At 39.0% G+C, this 16,881-nt stretch overlaps 7 protein-coding genes across 7 annotated transcripts; all 7 read left to right on the forward strand.

The window, feature by feature from the left end:
- Positions 1-1,663: 1,663 nt before the first annotated feature.
- MONOS_12576 (uncharacterized protein) lies at positions 1,664-2,506 on the forward strand (the record flags this gene model as incomplete). Its single annotated transcript, XM_067865208.1, has 1 exon — positions 1,664-2,506. One exon carries the CDS (start codon positions 1,664-1,666, stop codon positions 2,504-2,506), a length of 843 nt encoding a protein of 280 aa, XP_067726273.1.
- A 589-nt stretch (positions 2,507-3,095) lies between these two features.
- On the forward strand, positions 3,096-3,734 carry MONOS_12575 (uncharacterized protein; the record flags this gene model as incomplete). Its single annotated transcript, XM_067865207.1, has 1 exon — positions 3,096-3,734. One exon carries the CDS (start codon positions 3,096-3,098, stop codon positions 3,732-3,734), a length of 639 nt encoding a protein of 212 aa, XP_067726274.1.
- A 325-nt stretch (positions 3,735-4,059) lies between these two features.
- MONOS_12574 (uncharacterized protein) lies at positions 4,060-4,413 on the forward strand (the record flags this gene model as incomplete). Its single annotated transcript, XM_067865206.1, has 1 exon — positions 4,060-4,413. The coding sequence occupies one exon, from the start codon at positions 4,060-4,062 to the stop codon at positions 4,411-4,413; it is 354 nt and encodes a 117-aa protein (XP_067726275.1).
- A 40-nt stretch (positions 4,414-4,453) lies between these two features.
- MONOS_12573 (uncharacterized protein) lies at positions 4,454-5,383 on the forward strand (the record flags this gene model as incomplete). The annotated part of the gene is made up of 1 exon (XM_067865205.1): positions 4,454-5,383. The coding sequence occupies one exon, from the start codon at positions 4,454-4,456 to the stop codon at positions 5,381-5,383; it is 930 nt and encodes a 309-aa protein (XP_067726276.1).
- A 1,153-nt stretch (positions 5,384-6,536) lies between these two features.
- On the forward strand, positions 6,537-10,405 carry MONOS_12572 (uncharacterized protein; the record flags this gene model as incomplete). The annotated part of the gene is made up of 5 exons (XM_067865204.1): positions 6,537-6,737; positions 6,790-6,867; positions 6,955-7,024; positions 7,098-7,213; positions 7,359-10,405. 5 exons carry the CDS (start codon positions 6,537-6,539, stop codon positions 10,344-10,346), a joined length of 3,453 nt encoding a protein of 1,150 aa, XP_067726277.1. The 3' UTR covers positions 10,347-10,405.
- Positions 10,406-10,433: 28 nt separating this feature from the next.
- MONOS_17665 (uncharacterized protein) lies at positions 10,434-11,561 on the forward strand (the record flags this gene model as incomplete). The annotated part of the gene is made up of 1 exon (XM_067870606.1): positions 10,434-11,561. One exon carries the CDS (start codon positions 10,434-10,436, stop codon positions 11,559-11,561), a length of 1,128 nt encoding a protein of 375 aa, XP_067726278.1.
- Positions 11,562-11,799: 238 nt separating this feature from the next.
- MONOS_6419 (uncharacterized protein) lies at positions 11,800-15,680 on the forward strand. Its single transcript, XM_067876652.1, has one exon. The coding sequence runs from the start codon at positions 11,823-11,825 to the stop codon at positions 15,084-15,086; it is 3,264 nt and encodes a 1,087-aa protein (XP_067726279.1). The 5' UTR covers positions 11,800-11,822; the 3' UTR covers positions 15,087-15,680.
- Positions 15,681-16,881: the final 1,201 nt, after the last annotated feature.

Here is a 16,881-nt window from a genome sequence, read left to right on the forward strand (position 1 = left end):
AACACATCTTGACAAGACTTTGGATCAATCCAACAAATTCCTCTTTCCACAATCTCAAACTCAGAAAGAACACTTCTATCAAAAAAATCCATTTCATAATGATCTTTCTTTCTTTCTTTTTTCTCTTCTCAGTCTTTTCTTCTTTTTTGTTTCAATCAATGCATTTCGACAGATCTTCCACTTCTTTTGCAGCTTCTTCAGCAAAATGCATCCGATTCACAACAACATCTTCTAAACTTTTTTCTGAATGAAATCGGCTTATCACAATCTCCCAAGCAGATAGGCACCCAAGATGCGTCAAATTATGATGATCCCGATGATATCTGATGATCTCTTTGATTTCATTCAGATTTGGTTCACGATCCTCTCTCTTAAAAATTACATATAAAAAAAGCAACAATTTAACAATAATGATTCTATTTCAAACTGTGAGCATTTCAACGCGTCTCAAGGTCAGCAAAGCCATTTCAACTTCCTTTTGCGTTTCCTCGTTTTGATCAATTTGCTTTGCAGCTTTAAGAAGGCACTTCACGCAAACTGACAATAATTCTTTTGAGGTATCATTGTTTAGCAAAAGATGACATTCACAAAGATCAACTTGCAACTTCTCTTTCTTTCCTTCTGTTTTTCTATTTTCTTCAAGAATGATCTTCTCAAATATTATCTTCAATGAAGAGCTATCGCAACAGCAATTCCAAAATTCTTTCCACACATTGCAATATCCCATATGCTTCAACATAGGCAACGCATTTATTAAATTCAATTTCTTTTCTTCAATCATTTTGTGAATTTTATTGAACATTTCAATTGTACAAATTTCCATGAATTCATTTTTGCTCATTTCGTCAACAATTTCGATCATTTCAACGATTTTCTGTTTCTGCTCATTCTCATTGCAACCTTCAAGTTCGTAAAGCAATTCTTCAAGCACACATAAAGAATAAAAAGCAGTGCCTTTTTTTATAAACTATTGGAAAAGAACAAACTCTTAAACTTATCAACTTCGGATGTACTTTGAATGATATAAAAAAAATTCATTCTGTTCGTAATAAATTCATGATGAAAAAATTTCAATCGCTATTCAAACAGGAAACAATCGGTGAAAGCAAACTTTCTTCTTTTTCACACTTTTTGAAAATGTTATTATCTCAATCCTAACTTCTTTCCAATTTCAAAAAAAAGAGTGCAATAAGTCACGACAACAAACCCAATGATCGTTTTTGTATTTGAGAAGACAAGCAAACATTTTGTTTCTTTTTGATCGAACCAACAAAATGAATAATTGTTGTCTTATATTCTTTATTATTCAAAATATTAGTCTGTCAAGACTTTTCATAATTTTTTCTCATGATTATTTTAAACTCTGAGTGACATGAACAAGAAAATTTTTTACGTCCTTCACCAATTTTCCAAATATTTTAAAAAAAAAGAGAGAGAGAGAGAAAGAAAGAAAAATAAATAAATAAAAAATCATATTCCAAACTATATTTTTCATAACAACAAATTGAATGATGAAAGAATAAAAAATCACATTCAAAAAGTTTTATTGATATCAAAACACAAGCGTTTTGATAACAGAGAAAACATTTATTTCACTTCCTTCTCTTATATTTTTGAAAGCGCCACGTTATGGGTCAGTCACGATCGCTGATCAAAAGATAACATGTCGACCATCTTCGTGGGAACCGGACTCGCGACCGAACCTTGCGCAGCTCCGCTGACTGGTGGTTCTCCGAGTGCAATTCCCGCAATAGCAGGGAGTTATTCCGCTTCCCAATCAAGCGTTCAGTCGGAGCTTGATGGCCGGATAGATCCAACGCGAAGTGAAGAAGACAAAGGAGGATTTTCTATACAACAAACATTTATCAAAATATTTGGACAGCCACCAGAGGTTTCACTTTACGATATGCATCTTCCAGAAAATAAAATCAACGAAGCGCTTTCACTTATGAAAAATGAAGATTTGAGTCCTTTTATTCAGAATGCTCCACCACCATTTACAAAATCCAAAGTATTTTGGAAAGACGCGCTCGATCGTGCAGGAGAACGTACAGAAACATATCTTTACCCGGCAATAAAGTTACTTATCTCGGCATGCTCAACAATCAAGTCGGGAGATACAACAAAAGAAATGATAGCAGATTCATGTTTGCTTTTAGCCCAGGCACTGAAAGAAGCCAGACACGTAAAAATACAAGCAAGATATGGGTTTTCCGAAGCAGAAAAAATGAAAGACGAATTTTCATCATCGCTGTTAACTCAGAGGCAAAAAGATATTTTAGAAGAATCAAAGAAAACATCCACAAAATTGAGATGGGGATCGGCAAGTATTACAAATTCATATGCAAGGAAGAAACAAATCAGGGGAATGCAAAGCGGAACAAAGAATTATCGGTTTTTACGAGATTTGCCCCGGACGACCAGCACAAAACGATCATTCATTACAAGCAGCGCTCCAAGAGGTTACTCAAGAGGGAGTTCCGGGGACAAAGCAAAATCTCAATAGAACACAACTTAACAATTGGTGGAAGAACTGCATTATTTGCAAAGGCTTGGAAGATAGTTGGAGGAGAAACGATGATCAGAAGAGGAGTTGTTCCAGTTTGGAGGAGTGCAAAAGCTCGCAAAACCCTTATCAACTCTCAGGAAAATTGCAGGAGACCGGAGCAATCACAAGAAGCAAGGGAAGCCTTGGCAGAGTTAATCAAAGTTCAAGTGAAAACTGGAATCCTCAGGAAAATCACCAAAAACCAAGTGAAATTTCTCAATCCAATATTTGTAGTCAGGAAAAGGAACGGGAGCTGGAGACAGATTGTGGATTGCAGGAAGTTAAACAACGCGATAAAAACTATCCACTTCAAACAAGAGTATCATCGATCTGTGGAGAGTATAATAAAGAAGGTGGATTTCGCAGTCACACTGGATTTAAGCCAAGCGTATTATCTCATCAAGGTTTACGAGGATTACACTCCTTTTCTAAACTTCGAATTCAACAAAGAATTTTATTGCTTCACCAGCATGCCTTTCGGTAACAAGGACTCCCCAAGAATATTCACAAAAATTATGAGAAAAGTCATTGCTTTCATTCGGGAAAGATGGAAGGTGAAAGCTGTCGCATATTTGGACGACGTTGTCTTGCTACACCAAGACAAGCAAGAACTAAAGAGAATCGCACAAGAAGTTATAAGTCTATTTTAGAAGCTCGGACTTATTGTAAATCTGGAAAAGAGTCGCATAGGACCATCAAATCGTTTTTCATTCCTCGGATATTCATGGGACACTTCCAACTTCACCGTAACTTTGGAGAAAGACAGAAAGAAAGAATTGCTCACGGAATGCTACAGATGGAGGCGCCGAGCACTGAAATGCAAGCAAACAAGAGTGAGAGATTTCGCGTCGTACATTGGCAAGCTAAGTGCAACTCGCTTCGTTTTCAAGGAAGCTTCACTCCTTCTTCCATCGATGTACATGCTGCTGAACAGAATGGTCAGAAAAGTAGGGTGGAAAGGAAGGATGAGAATCAACCCGTCAATCCTTCCGAGCATTCAAAAATGGATATCGAGACTGAATACGAACAAACAGAGACAGCTTTACCCAATATTCCAACCACAAGCAACCTTGACGACAGATGCATCAGAGAGAGCCGTGGGAGCTGTTCTACTAATGAACAACAAAAACTACGATTTCCATCAATCGCTTCCAGGGAAGATGAAAGGCCAGAGCTCGAATTTTAGGGAATTATATGCAATCAATCGAGCACTCAACCATTTCAGACACATTCTTCTGGTGAACAAAGTCTGCAGCTTGCTAATCAGATCGTACAATACAACAGCGGTTTTCGATGTCAATCGATGGAATGCAGGAACAAATCTCAGGAAGTTGCTGATGAGAATATGGACATTTGTTCAGAACAGTCACATTCAGATAAAAGCCCAACACTTGCCAGGGATGAAGAATGTCAGAGCAGATGCTCTATCCAGGCTAGAAAGAGGGGGAGATTACTCCATAAAACAAGAAGAGCTAAACGAGATCACGGAAAACCTCAATCTCAAAATAACAATGGATGCGTTCGCGACGAGGGAGAATACGAAAGCGGATCGATGGTGCGGTCCAGGAAGCACACTCAACGAAGACGGACTCCAGCAATCATGGCAAAGAGGCGTTATTTTAGCCCATCCGCCGATTCCACTTATAGTCCCAACGATTGTGAAATCAATGGAGGAAAAGGCACATGTTCTTCTTCTGATGCCAGATTGGAGAGGGCAGATATGGGAACCACTGATAAGAATGTCGAGACACTGCGAATGGAGATGGAAAGAACAGAATCAGGTTTTGAAGGAAGGAAGATGGATGAAACGGATGGAAGCAAGTCTACCGCCAGGCAGAATGAGAATCGTCCTTATCAATCTTTGAATCGCAAGGAGAAAAATGGTTTCGGAAAATGCTTGTTTCAATGGGATTTTCCGAGAGACTGATCGATGAATGCAAAAATAGCGTTGCTGAAAACACATGGAAAGGATATTCATATAGCCATGCGCGTTTCTGTGAAATATGGGAAGATAAAAGAAATGGAGATCCACCGGAAGCTTGGAGTGAGTGGGTTGAAAAATGTGCTCACATCTTCATAAGCCTGAAGGACAAAGGGACGAAGGCTTCGACGCTCAAACAAACAAGTGCAGCATTAACGCTAATCTCAGAATCACTGTGCAAAAGAAGCCTTGGAGAATTTGCACTCATTCAAAGACTATTAAAATCATTCCGGAGATCAGAAAATAGGAAGAAAAAAGACAAACCAGACATTTGGAACCCCCAACTCCTGCTGCAAAAAATAACATCATTAGGAGAGAACAGAAATCTCGATTTTCACGAACTGACAAAAAAGGCCATTTGCACATGTATGTTGTTTTCCGCCTGTCGCTTTACGGAGCTGGAAAGGATAAATCTTCAGCATTCAACAATCGGAGATGATTCAATAAAACTCGATTCATCATTAAAAACATCAACAGAACGGACAGATATTATCATCCCGTTTATAAAAGAACAGCCGCTTGTGTGTCCAGCAGCTTCAGTTAAAAAACTTTGGAACAGAATCAAGGAGTCTCATCCAAATGCAACTTCACTATTTATAGATGAAACAACACATCTTGCCCTCTCTGCAAGAAGGATTCGTAATTATGCAGCTGAAATGTTACAGGATGCTGGGGTTCCGAAGTGTTTCGGGCCTTACTCATTGAAGCATGCATCTATCACTGCGCTTACGATGGCAGGAATTCCCTTATCTCAAATTGCGAAGTTTGCCAGACTCTCTCCAAGAAGCAATACAATCACAAAGCATTACGTTCAAACAGATGTGTCAAGCAAGCTGGCCCACGTGATAGCATGATGCAATTCAACTATTCTCCAACCTGAAGAAAGTGCACCTGAGTCAGAGTCCGCTTCAGATTCTGAGGCGGAATCCGATTCCGAAACAAATGCCAGTTCAAAATCAGAAGATCAAACACCAACAAAGGAAAGATGTGAAAACGGAAATCAAAAACAACAAGCAATATTTGCATTCCCAGATAAAGTTGAGGAACCAGAGGACAACGAAGAAAACAATGCTGCACAGGCAGTTATCAGCGAGGCTAAGATTGAATTCATTATCCGCACAAGATCTCAAATGAGAAAAGAATTGGAAAGGAAACAACACGAAGAAAAGAATATTAGTTCAAGCTAATTAATATAATCAAACCTTCCCAATTATCCATGCTCTCAAAAATATAAGAGAAGGAAGTGAAATAAATGTTTTCTCTGTAATCAAAACGCTTGTGTTTTGATTGAAAGAGAAAATGGTTATTTCACTTCCTTCTCTTACTCCCTCCACAACTCAGACATCCCATCCCCTTATGAATTCGTCATTGCTGAATAACAATGAGGGAAAAATTCAACACTTATTATACCTTCTCTTTATAGTTTATATTTAAAATATTCAATTTAATTGAATTGTATCTTTCTTGTTTCAAACATGTGTTTTCAATGCATTTGTAATAATAATTTTCAACTTGCCAAGTATCAATTCACTTTTAATATTTCCCATTTGCACATTTGTGTTCCATTTCATAAAGTGCCATTTGATCAGCTGTGTGACTGACCCATAACGTGGCGCTCTCAAAAATATAAGAGAAGGAAGTGAAATAACCATTTTCTCTTTCAATCAAATACTCAAATCTTGTTTGAATTTTTATTCTAACGCGTGCTCAAAAAATGCAACGTTTCACTCAATTTAAATATTAATTTAAGCATTTTTGAATCAAAAAAATTGCTTTAAAAATTTCCAGAATCATAACTCGGAACAGCAAAAATGTCTTTTCTTGATTTTATGAAAAAAGGCAAGAAGAAAGAAATTGACGAGAGCTCCGAGCTGACGCCACACGAGCAGATTGATAAATTGAAAAGTGAATTGGCAATCTCCAAGGAAAATGAGAAAAAACTGACAAAAGATTTTTTTCATTTGACTTTTGGATACTGATTTAACAATTCACACAATTTTTTTTGTAATGTGCACCATCTCCATTTTTGTAACATTATCAGACATTGACAGGCTTAACCAACGTATTGAGCGTTTGGATAAAGACTTACACCAAGAAAAAGAAAAGGCTAAAATCTCAAAATCTGGTTTATCATCTTCTCAGGCCTCAAAGGCAAATGAGTCTCACGAAAGTGCTATTTCTACTCTCAAAGAGGAACATGAAGAAAAGGTTATCTTTTTATTTACTGTTGAGTGAATATTTGAAACAAATAAATATTTAGTTACGCGCACTGCAAACGAGCATAACAACTCTTTCAGATTATAATCTTGAACTTCAAGCAGAATTGAAAAAACTAAAGGTGTTACAATTTTATAGTCTTTTATATCAAAAAATATATTTATATTTATATTTTTTTATAAACTTTTATTTTCTATTTTGCGATAAGGCTGAAAAGAATGTCGAAGGAGAAGACGGTCAGAAAGAATCAAGCGATAATTCTTTAAAGGGAGAAGATGGTTTGAACTCATCGAAGTGCTTGCTTATAATATTGATTGTTATCAATATTTTTTTTCACATTCATTATTTAAGATATTTCTCGTTTGAGACAAGAAAACGAGGACTTGAGAAAACAATTAGAAGAGCTGAAAGGAAAAGATGAAGAAGTTACAGAAGTTGTGATTGACAGCGTTGCAAAGGAAGAATATGTTCGCATTAAATTATTGAACAATATTTCATTTTATTTAAAAAAAAAAATAAAATCAATATAATTTTCATTCTATTTAATTTAATTTATTTTATTTTATTTTTATTCTCACCATCCACCACCCAAACAATCACTGAATATTTCAGGAAGCGCTGAAGAAAAGTCTGAGTGACGTGAAGAAAGAGAGAGACAGGGCTATTGCAGCAGCAGAGGAAGAGACGAAGCAGATAGAGATGATGCGGGAGCAGAACGAGATGCTGAAGAAGATGATGAGAGAGGAAGATGAGAGGAGGCAGAAGGAGGATGAGGCGAAGGAGAAGGAGAAAGAGGAGATGGAGCGGGACAACGACGAAATGGTGGCAGAGCTGGAGAAGGTGGTGGCGAAGAACGAGAAGCTGAAGGAGGAGAAGAAGAAGATGAATGAAGAGCTGAAGAAGATGGCGGAGTCTGTGGGAGTGCTGGAGGAAGAGAAGAGAAAGACGGAAGAGGAGAAGAAGAAGCTGGAGGCAGAGAAAGAGCATAAAGCAGAAGAAATGGCGACGTTCAAAGCAGAAATGATGAATATGATGGCGGCGGAGAAGGAGATGACGATGGAGGCGCAGAAGAAGCTGGAGGAGGAAGTGGAGGCGCTGAAGAAGGAGAAGGAGGAGAGAGAGAAAGAGAAAGAGGAGAAAGAGAAAGAGAAGGAAGAGAAAGAGAAAGAAAAAGAAAAAGATTTGTTGAATGAAGAACAAGACAAAGAAAAGAATGAGCCGAAGCTGTCACAGGATCAACAGCATAAGGAGCTGAAAGAAGAGAACGAGAAAATGAAGCAAGAAATCAGCGAAATCAAAGCAGAAAACGAGAAATTAAAAGAAAATGCAGATAAAATGAGGAATGAATTGGATTCTTCAGTTGCGGGAAGGGAAGAAATGGAAAAGGAAATGCTGCAATTGAAGAAAGAAAAAGAGGAAGAGAAGAAAATGTTTGAAGCAATTGAAATTGAGAAGGCTGCGTTGGAAGAAGCGAAGAAGCAAGCAGAAGAAGGTTTGAGCAGTTTGAAGAAGGAGAAAGAAGAAGAAACGGAGAAAGTGAAAGAGGAAATGAGAGAGGAAAAGAAGAAGATGGAAGAAGAAATGAAGCAACTTCAAGTGAATTTGCAGAGTTTGAGCGAAGAAAAGAGCAAAATGGAAGGGGAAATGAAGGAGAAAGAAGAGAAAATCGAACAAGTTCAGAAGGAAAATGTGAAACTTGCAGAAGAAGCGGAAGAAACGAAGAACGCGGAGAAGGAGGCAAAGAGAGAAAAAGAAGAGGAAATCAAAGATTTGAAAGGAGAAATCGAAAGAATTTCAGAGCAGAACGCAAAGGAAATAAAGGAAAAAGAGGCAGAGATCGCAAAATTAGCAGAAATGACAGCAGAATTAGGGAAAAACAGCCAAATTTCAGAGCAAAATGAGCAAAAGCACAAAGAAGAAGCGAGAAAACTGCAAGAAGAGAACAAAACGCTCAAGGAAACTGTGTTAAGAAAGGAGGAAGAAGTCAACAATGCGAAAGAAGAGGCAGCGAAGGAAGCAGAGAAATCGAATGCGAAACAAGAAGAAGTGCAAAGATTGATGAAAGAGGCAGAGCAGATGGAAGAGCAGCTGAACGAGGCGATTCAGAAAGCAGCAAAGCAGAGCGAAGAGAAAGACAATCAAATAAACAAGCTGATTACAGAGCTGAATGAAAAAAGCGAGCAATTGACAGGAAAAGAAGAGGAAAATGGCAAAATGAAAGAGGCAATGCAGAAGATGACGAGTGAAATGGCAGCGATTCCGCAGCTGAAGAAGCAGATGGAAGAGCAAAAAACAGAATTGAATGGGAAAATGAGTGAAATTCAGATGCAGTTGGAGAAAACGAGAAAGGAGAAAGAGGAAGAGCAGAAGAGCAACCAGAAGAAGATGGAGAAGATGACACAGGAAATGGAAGCAGCAGCAGAAGCAAGCAAGAAAGAGGTGGATGTGCTGAAGAAGGAGAAGCAGCAGCTGGCAGAAGGGCTGAGCGAGGAGAAGGCGAACAGGGAGAAAGAGATGAAGAGAGAGAGGGCGATTTGGAAGGAGAAGGAGGAAAGTCTTTCGAAAGAGCTGGAGGAGATGAGGATTGCAATGATGGTGAAGCCAGCTGGAAGAGTTGGAATGACAGCAATCAATGAAATGCCTGGGGAAAAAGAAGGAGAGAAGGAGAAGGAGAAGGAGAAAGTGAAAGTGAATGAAGATGCAGAAGAAGAGGAAGAAAGGGACCTTTCGAAGGCAGCAGCAGCGGCAGCAGAGCTTTTGGAGAAAGAACAGCAAATTAAACAGCTTTTGGTGATTATTGAGACGAAAGAGAAGAGAATGAAGGAGATGGAAGAGGAAAGAGAAGCAGAAAGAAAAGAGGCGAAGGAAGAAGTTGAAGCACAAAAACGCAAACATGAAGAAGAGTTGGAAGCGATGAAGAAGGAGAAAGAGGAAGAGAGGGCAAAAGAAGCAGAGAAGGAGAGGGCGAAGTTCGAAGAGCAGGAAAAGAGCAGAGCGAAAGAGGCAGCAACGAAAGATGAGTTTATTGCGGAATTGGAGCAGAAAATGGCGAAGAAGAGCGAAGAGATGGAAGCAGCGCTTGCAGAAGAGGAGAAGAAGAAGAAAGAGATGAATGAAAAAAACGAAGCAGTTTTATTAGAAAAAGCGCAAATGATAGAAAAACTGGAAAAGGAGCAAGAAGCAGCGAAGAAAGAGGCAGCGAAGAGAGTGAGAGAGAAAGAAGAGGCGCTGAGGCAGAGCCAGGCAGAGCTTGGGCGGGTGAGAGGGCAGCTGACACAAGAAAAGGAAGCAGCCGAAAGGAAATTGAAGGAGACGAGCGAAAGATTGGAAGGGGAGAGGAAGAGGTTTGAGGAAGAGAGGAAGAAAGGAGAAGAAGAGAAGAAGAAGATGGCAGAGCAAAAGAAGAACATGAAGAAGGAGATGGAGCAGAAGATGGAGGAGATGCAGAAATTGAGTGTGGAACTTGGAGGACTGCAGCAAATGACGAAGGCGAAAGAAGAGGAAGAAGAAAGAATGAAAAAGGAGCTGGCGAAGAAAGGGGATGAAATCGAAGTTTTGTCGAATAAAAATGCAGATATTTTGAAAGAGAAAGAAAATTAGAAGGAAAACATGACTAAATTAACAGAAGAATTGGGAGAAGTACAAAAGACAAAGGAAAACATTGAAAAAGAACTGGAAGAGGCAAAAATGGAGAGGGAGAAGGAGAAAGAGCGCAATAAGAAGAGCATTGAAGAGGTGATGAAGGAGAAAGAAGTGGTTACTTTGAGTCTGAAGCAGATGACGATGCAAAATGAAGAGGCAGAGAAGAGAAAAGGAGAAGCGAAGGAGAAAGAAGAGATGCTTGTGAAGGAGAAAGAGGAAAAAGGCAATGAAATCAAAGAACTTCAATCAAAAATTGAGAGCTTGCAGGCAGAAGCAGAGGAAGTGAAGAAGGAGAAAGAGCAAATTTTGAGAGAGAAAGAAGAAGTGGAAAAGGAGAAAGAAGCAATTTTGGCATCAAATAAGCAATTTATGAGTGAAATTGAAGGATTTAAGAAAGAGAAAAAGGAAGCAGAAGAAAGAAGTGCGAAAGAGGAGAACGAGAAGAGGAAGAGTGCGAAGGAAAGAGAGCTGCTGAAGAAAGAGAGGGATGAATTGAGGAAGAAAGAGGAAGAAAATGGCAAAGCTGCTGAAGAACTGCGAGTGAAGATGGAGGAGATGGAGAAGGAGAACGCGGGGTTGAAGGAGGAGGCGAAGAAGCTGAAAGAAGAGGTGGAAGCGAAAAAGAAGGAGAACAAGGACATTTTGCTGAAGGATGAAGAGGTGACGACGAAGTTGGAGGCGCTGGAGCAGATGAAAGTGCAGTTTGCGCTGTCGATTGAGCAGAAAGAGGAAGAAAACGAGGCGATTTCGAAGAAAGCAGCAGAAATGGAGCAGAGATTGAAGGAGAAAGAGGAAGAAGTGAAGAAAGTGACGATGGAGAAGGAAGCGATGGAGAGCGATTTGGAGAGGGAGAGGGAAGAGAAGAAAGGGATGGTGGAGGAGAAAGAAGGGCTTTTGGCACAGTTGGACGAGGCGCTGATGACGAAGGAGAAAGTGGCGAGGGAGAAAGACGAGGAGATGGCAGTGAAGATGAATGAATTAGAGAATGAGAGGAAGATGAAAGAGATGCAAGGGAAAGAGCTGGGCGAATTGAAGGGGCAGGTGCAGAAGCAGAAAGAAGAGAATGAGAAGCTGAGAAAGACGCTGGAGAAGGAGAAGAGCGCGAGGAAAGAGGAGAACGAGAGGAGGAAGAAGGAGAAGGAGAATGAGGAGATGATGGAAGAGGAAAATTAGATGAATGGAGAAAAGAAGGTATTTTCAAATGGGAACAAACCAGTTCTGAGGGTCGTTGGGTGTTCATTCACAAACATCACGAATGAAGGGATTGGAGCGAGTGTTGTTGATGTGGGATCATTTGAGGATGGGGTGGAGTGTGTGGTGGATGAGTGTTCGATGTCGAGTTGCAAGAGTGGTTTGAGTGATGAAGGAGGGGGGATGAGAGTGGTGCTGAAGAGTGGGGAGTCGGTGTTGAAAGTGAATGGGAGCTCGTTTTCGATGTGCAAGTGCTCGAGTGAGACAGGGTGTGGAGGAGGGCTGTTCATTGATGGGTCTGACCCACATGCGAATTATGGGAATGAGAGTCAGATTCCGCCTCTGAATTTCAAGATTGTGAATATCCTGTTTGTGATGAATGAGGCACATGTAGGGAAAGACGTGTTTGTCAGATGCCACTCGATTGAGCACCAGATCAACGAAACACTGTTTGCACTGAACTACAACCAGGAGTCACTGAACTCGAACAACTCGATCTGTGGGAGGGATGTTGAGAGTGAGACGGATGTTGATCTGATTCTGCTGATCACATTCTATTATTCGGCACAGGTGTTTGTGAGTGGGAGAGGGAGTGATGGGAGGGGATGTGGGGCACAGAGCATTCCGTGTGCGAGCATCGACTGTGGGGTTGAGCACATCGAGGAAGGGGTGATGAATGGGATTCTGATTTATGGGGAAGGGTTTGTGAGGAAGGAGTGTGTGATTGGAGATCTGGTTGTGAACTCATTGAAAAAGGCACAGGGGATTGTTCGGTTGAACTGCAAGATTGAGAAATCAGGTGAGAAGGATTGTGTGATGGAGTTTGTGAATGAATGTTCAGTGGAGAGGTGCTCATTCCAGTTTGAAAATGGATTTGAATCAACTCACAATTGTCTCATGAAAGTGAAGAATGGAATGACAAAAATACAAGAATGTGAATTCTTTTCTTCTTCCCCAACAACAACAGTTGAGTTCATGAAGCTGAACAGTTCAATTGTGAGTGTGGAAAGTGGAGAGCTGAAGATATCAGAAACAACATTCAGGGATATTCATTCAACAAGATCAATTCTTTCATTTTGTGAAGAATCAGATGTGACAATTGATGAAACAGGAATATCGAATATAGAATGTGAGGGAGATGTTGTGAGTGTTGGAGGGAAAGCGAAGGTGGAAATGAAAGAGATGGGAGTTGAGAATGTGACTCTGATGTCAAAGGGGTGTGTGATTGGGATAGATAATGCAGAGCAAGATGTGAGTGTGCTGAACAGCTCATTTGGAAAGTGTGTGAATTCGGTTGATAAGGGAAGCATGATACAGATAAGAAAATCCAAGAATGTGAGGATTGAGGCATGTGTGTTTGATGGAGAAAAAGAAATCGAGGTTATCAATGAAGAAAACAAGATAAAAGAGGGATTATGCAAATGGAATGGATCATTGGTTGATGTTGAGAAGAGCAGAGTGGAGATGAGGGAAATAACGATTATGAAGAGCAAGGGAGGTGGGTTGTGGGTGAGTGGAGGGAGTGTGAGGATTGAGAAGGGAGAATTTGAGAACAACAACCCATCGATTGAGGGATATTCATCAGCCAGAAGGAATGTGATTTGTGAAGGGAACGGGGAGTTGAATGTTGTGAGTGTGAAAGGGGGAGATGGGTTGAAAGATAACTCATCATTGTGGATATTGGATGAGGGATGCGAGTTGGGAGGGATAGCTTCGGAAAGAGGATCATCATTTTTCATCCCCATTTTGGAAGTGAAGAACACAACACAGCCAAATGGGGATGTGGAGTTGATGATTGTGGGAAAGCTGCTTCTGCCATGTGATCTGTCAGTGAAGATGAGCATGAAAAATGGGGAAGAGGAGGAGATAGTGAGAAAGGAAATTGAAGAAGAAGGGTTTGTGTCAGAGAATGAGATTCACACGTTTGTTTCATGTTCAGAACTGGAGAAAGTGAGAGAAGAGACAGAAGTGAGTGTGTGGATTGTGTTTGGGAAAGGAGATTCGCCTTCATCAACAGAGCGGTTTATTGTGAAGAACAGGAGTGAAAGCGTTGGAAAAGGAGATGAAAGGATTGTTGAAGGAGGGAAAGAAGGGAAATCATCATGGGCTGTTTTTTGTCTGATATTTGTTGTTTTGTTTTTGATCGTTCTGATTGTATCTGTTATTGTTACAATTCGTTGGAGAAAGGCAAAGAATGAAGCAAAAGACTTGAGAGAGATTGTGAATGACACAGTTAGGAAGGATCCGAAGGCATTTGAGATGGTGACGATGGAGATGTCTCCTGAGGAGCAGTGGAGGAGGGCTGAGAGAAAGGCAGAGAAGAAGAACGAAGAGAGGATAAAGAAGAGGGTGTATGAGAAAAGCTTGGGACACTCAGAGTCGTCAGAGCATTTGCTGAGTGAATGTGGCTCAACAGAATATATCTTGGGGAAAGACTCAGACAAGATTCCTCAATGGATGCTGGAGAAGGTTGAAGAAGAAGAGATTCGAAAGAGAACACCATCACCATCCATTTCATCTACTTCATCCACAGACACATCAGATTCAGATTCAACATTTGTTCGATCGGAGAGTCTGTGTCCAACCACCTCTTCGATGTCGAATCTGGTGGATGCAATGGCCTGCTCATCTCCTCATGAGAAATTGATTGTGGATCTGAGGGATTCACTGTTCATGTTGTTGCATGGGCTGAACAAGACAAAGGAGATGGCAATTGGCACTCTTCAGGAGAGGGAGCAGACAGCTGCACAGATCCTGTTCTGGGTGGCTAATCTGGCACTCCATTCGTTTGATGAAATGGAAAATGGATTATCTTCTCTTTCCACTCTGAGTCCTCACATTGTGTTGTTTTCAGAACACATGGTGATCTGCATCGTCATGCATTCTGATTTATTGTCAGATGACTCTGATTCATCATCCATCTCATCATCGACTGTTGTGACATCTGCCAGTGATGATAGTGACTCCCTTCCTTCATCAGCATTTGAGGATGATGAATACAACAGAAAAGAGTGTTTGAGGTGGAAGGCGCCAGAGCTGCTGATGAACAAGAAGATGGGAGCAACAAAAGAATCAGTTGTGTTTTCGATTGGGATGATGCTGTGGGAGTGTCTGACACTGGATATCCCGTTTGGAGAGTATCCAGCAGAGGTGGCGGGAGATAAGATCTTGAATGGGGAGAGGCCAGACGTGACAGCTCTTGTTGAAGAAAGTGGGTTTGGAGAGCTTGTGGAGAGCTGCTGGAAATCGCAACGCTCGATTCGCATTTCTTTGGATGATCTGAAAAGAGAACTGTTTCAGCACTTTCCAGCTGGAACAATGATTCTGACGATGTCAGATGCGATTGAGGATGAGGATGGCACAGAAGAGGAAAAGAGCAAAACAGAAGATGAAGCACGGTTAATATCTGGATCACAAGAGAAACTTTCAGTGAATCCACCAAAAAGAGAGAGGAAAACAAGAAATATTGATGAGAAAGAAATGGTGAAGGGGATAATAATCGTGTGAGAAGGGTTTTGATGAGAAGATATTTCTGGGTGCGAAAGAAACATTTTCACCGTTTTCAAAGAAAAGATGGCAAATGTTCTGGAGTTCTTGTGCAACATGTGAAGGTTTCATTTTTGGGATAATGAGACACATTTGAAAAAGAAGAGATGATGATGATATTGAGATATTTGGGAAAACATTTCTCTTGTGGAATGTTAAGATTTATCTTCATTTTTTTGAATTCGGTTTTCTGATTTAATATTCATTTCGAAACTCATTTGTGTGTTTGTGTATGTATTCAAAAGGATTTCAAAAAAATCTATTTTTAAAAGAAATTCTTTCTTGAAAAGTTCATCTGATTGTTTTGTTTTTATGTGTGTATTCAGAAAATCACAATTTTTGCAAAGCCTTTTGTTTATGTGTATGAATGAATGATTGTGATGACTTTTCTGAGAGCGGAATGTGTGATCTTTTCATTATGTTAATAAAATAATCTTCAAAATTATTAAATCTTCATTGTGTTTTCACACACATATTTCACAATCGTTTTTTCAGTTATATTTTTTTCATGTCATTTTCATGAAAACAAACACAACAATTAATTGAAATTCGACAGAAACAATGAATTTCATTTCCCAGAAAAATTCTTGAATCATTCTTTTCTTTTTGTGAATCAATAGATATGAGAAAATTATCAAAACTTATTTTGGAATTGTGAAAGAATTTGACAAACAATGATAATATTTGAATTCAGATGTTAATCTGGGCTCTTTAAATTCATTGGAACACAAATCTTTGAGAGTCAAAAGGGTGTTTTGAATGTCTCAAAAATTATTAATGAACAGCCAGTATATCTTTTATTACAAAAATAAAGTTCCCTCAAGATGATAATCTTCTTTGTGATAACTTTTATGAAATATTTATTAATTTTGTTCTTTCAATTTGATCAAAGACATGTTTGTTTTTCCATGAACTTTCAAATCTGAAAATTTGGTGAATTGTGAACTGTCAGTGATCATCTCTTCCTTATGTTTTTTTATTATCTCTGATTGTTCAAAATATAGTATTTTTTTAATTAAAAAAAAAAAAACAAATCATCAATGGTAGTTTTTTCACTTTTCAAGAAATCATTGACACTCAATTATTCCATTCCATAAAATACAAAAAATCCAAAAAAAATATATGAATAAAAGTTTTCGAAAAGATATCATGAAAAAAATGATTGATAATAGAATTTGTTTGAAATCTTTTTTCGGGATTATGTTCAAATTGGATAAATGCAAATGGGTGATTCTTTTTGAAATCTTCATCTTTTCGGTGTGTGGATTATTTCAGTGATCTTTCATTTTATTTGATCTCTTCAAAAATAAAATCAGACACAAAAGTCCAATATAGTATTTCCCAAACTTCACAAATAACGCAATATTTTCATGGAATGTATTGTTTTATGAATGTTCTTCATGTTGAAAATGCTCGGAAATGCGTTTTGAGCAAAAATGAAAAAAATAAAAAATTTCAAATTTTTTATAATTTATTTTTCATGATCAAAAAATTTTTGAAATTCAAAAATGAAAAAAAAAATCTTCTGTGGTGTATGTTCTGAAGTGCTTTTTCCGTTTCCGGCTCCTCAATATTCGTCTTCGAACAATTCATCTTCGTTGGGAATGATATCTTAAAAGAACGGCAATTCTTCATCAATTTCTTCTGATTCTTCATCTTCTTTCATTTCATTTTCTTCTTCTTTTTCCTCTTCTGGTTTATATTCTGCAATTTTATTTATAAGGTCTTCAAAAGATAGTTTGAGAGAGGTTTTGGT

This window comes from Monocercomonoides exilis (genome assembly GCF_001643675.1).
Source record: "Monocercomonoides exilis strain PA203 chromosome Unknown scaffold26-1319188, whole genome shotgun sequence".
Taxonomy (NCBI): Eukaryota; Preaxostyla; order Oxymonadida; family Polymastigidae; genus Monocercomonoides; species Monocercomonoides exilis.

Bases quoted from the DNA above. Each gene is read 5' to 3' on its own strand.
- MONOS_6419 (XM_067876652.1), top strand. From the start codon at position 11,823: ATGTGCAAGTGCTCGAGTGAGACAGGGTGTGGAGGAGGGCTGTTCATT.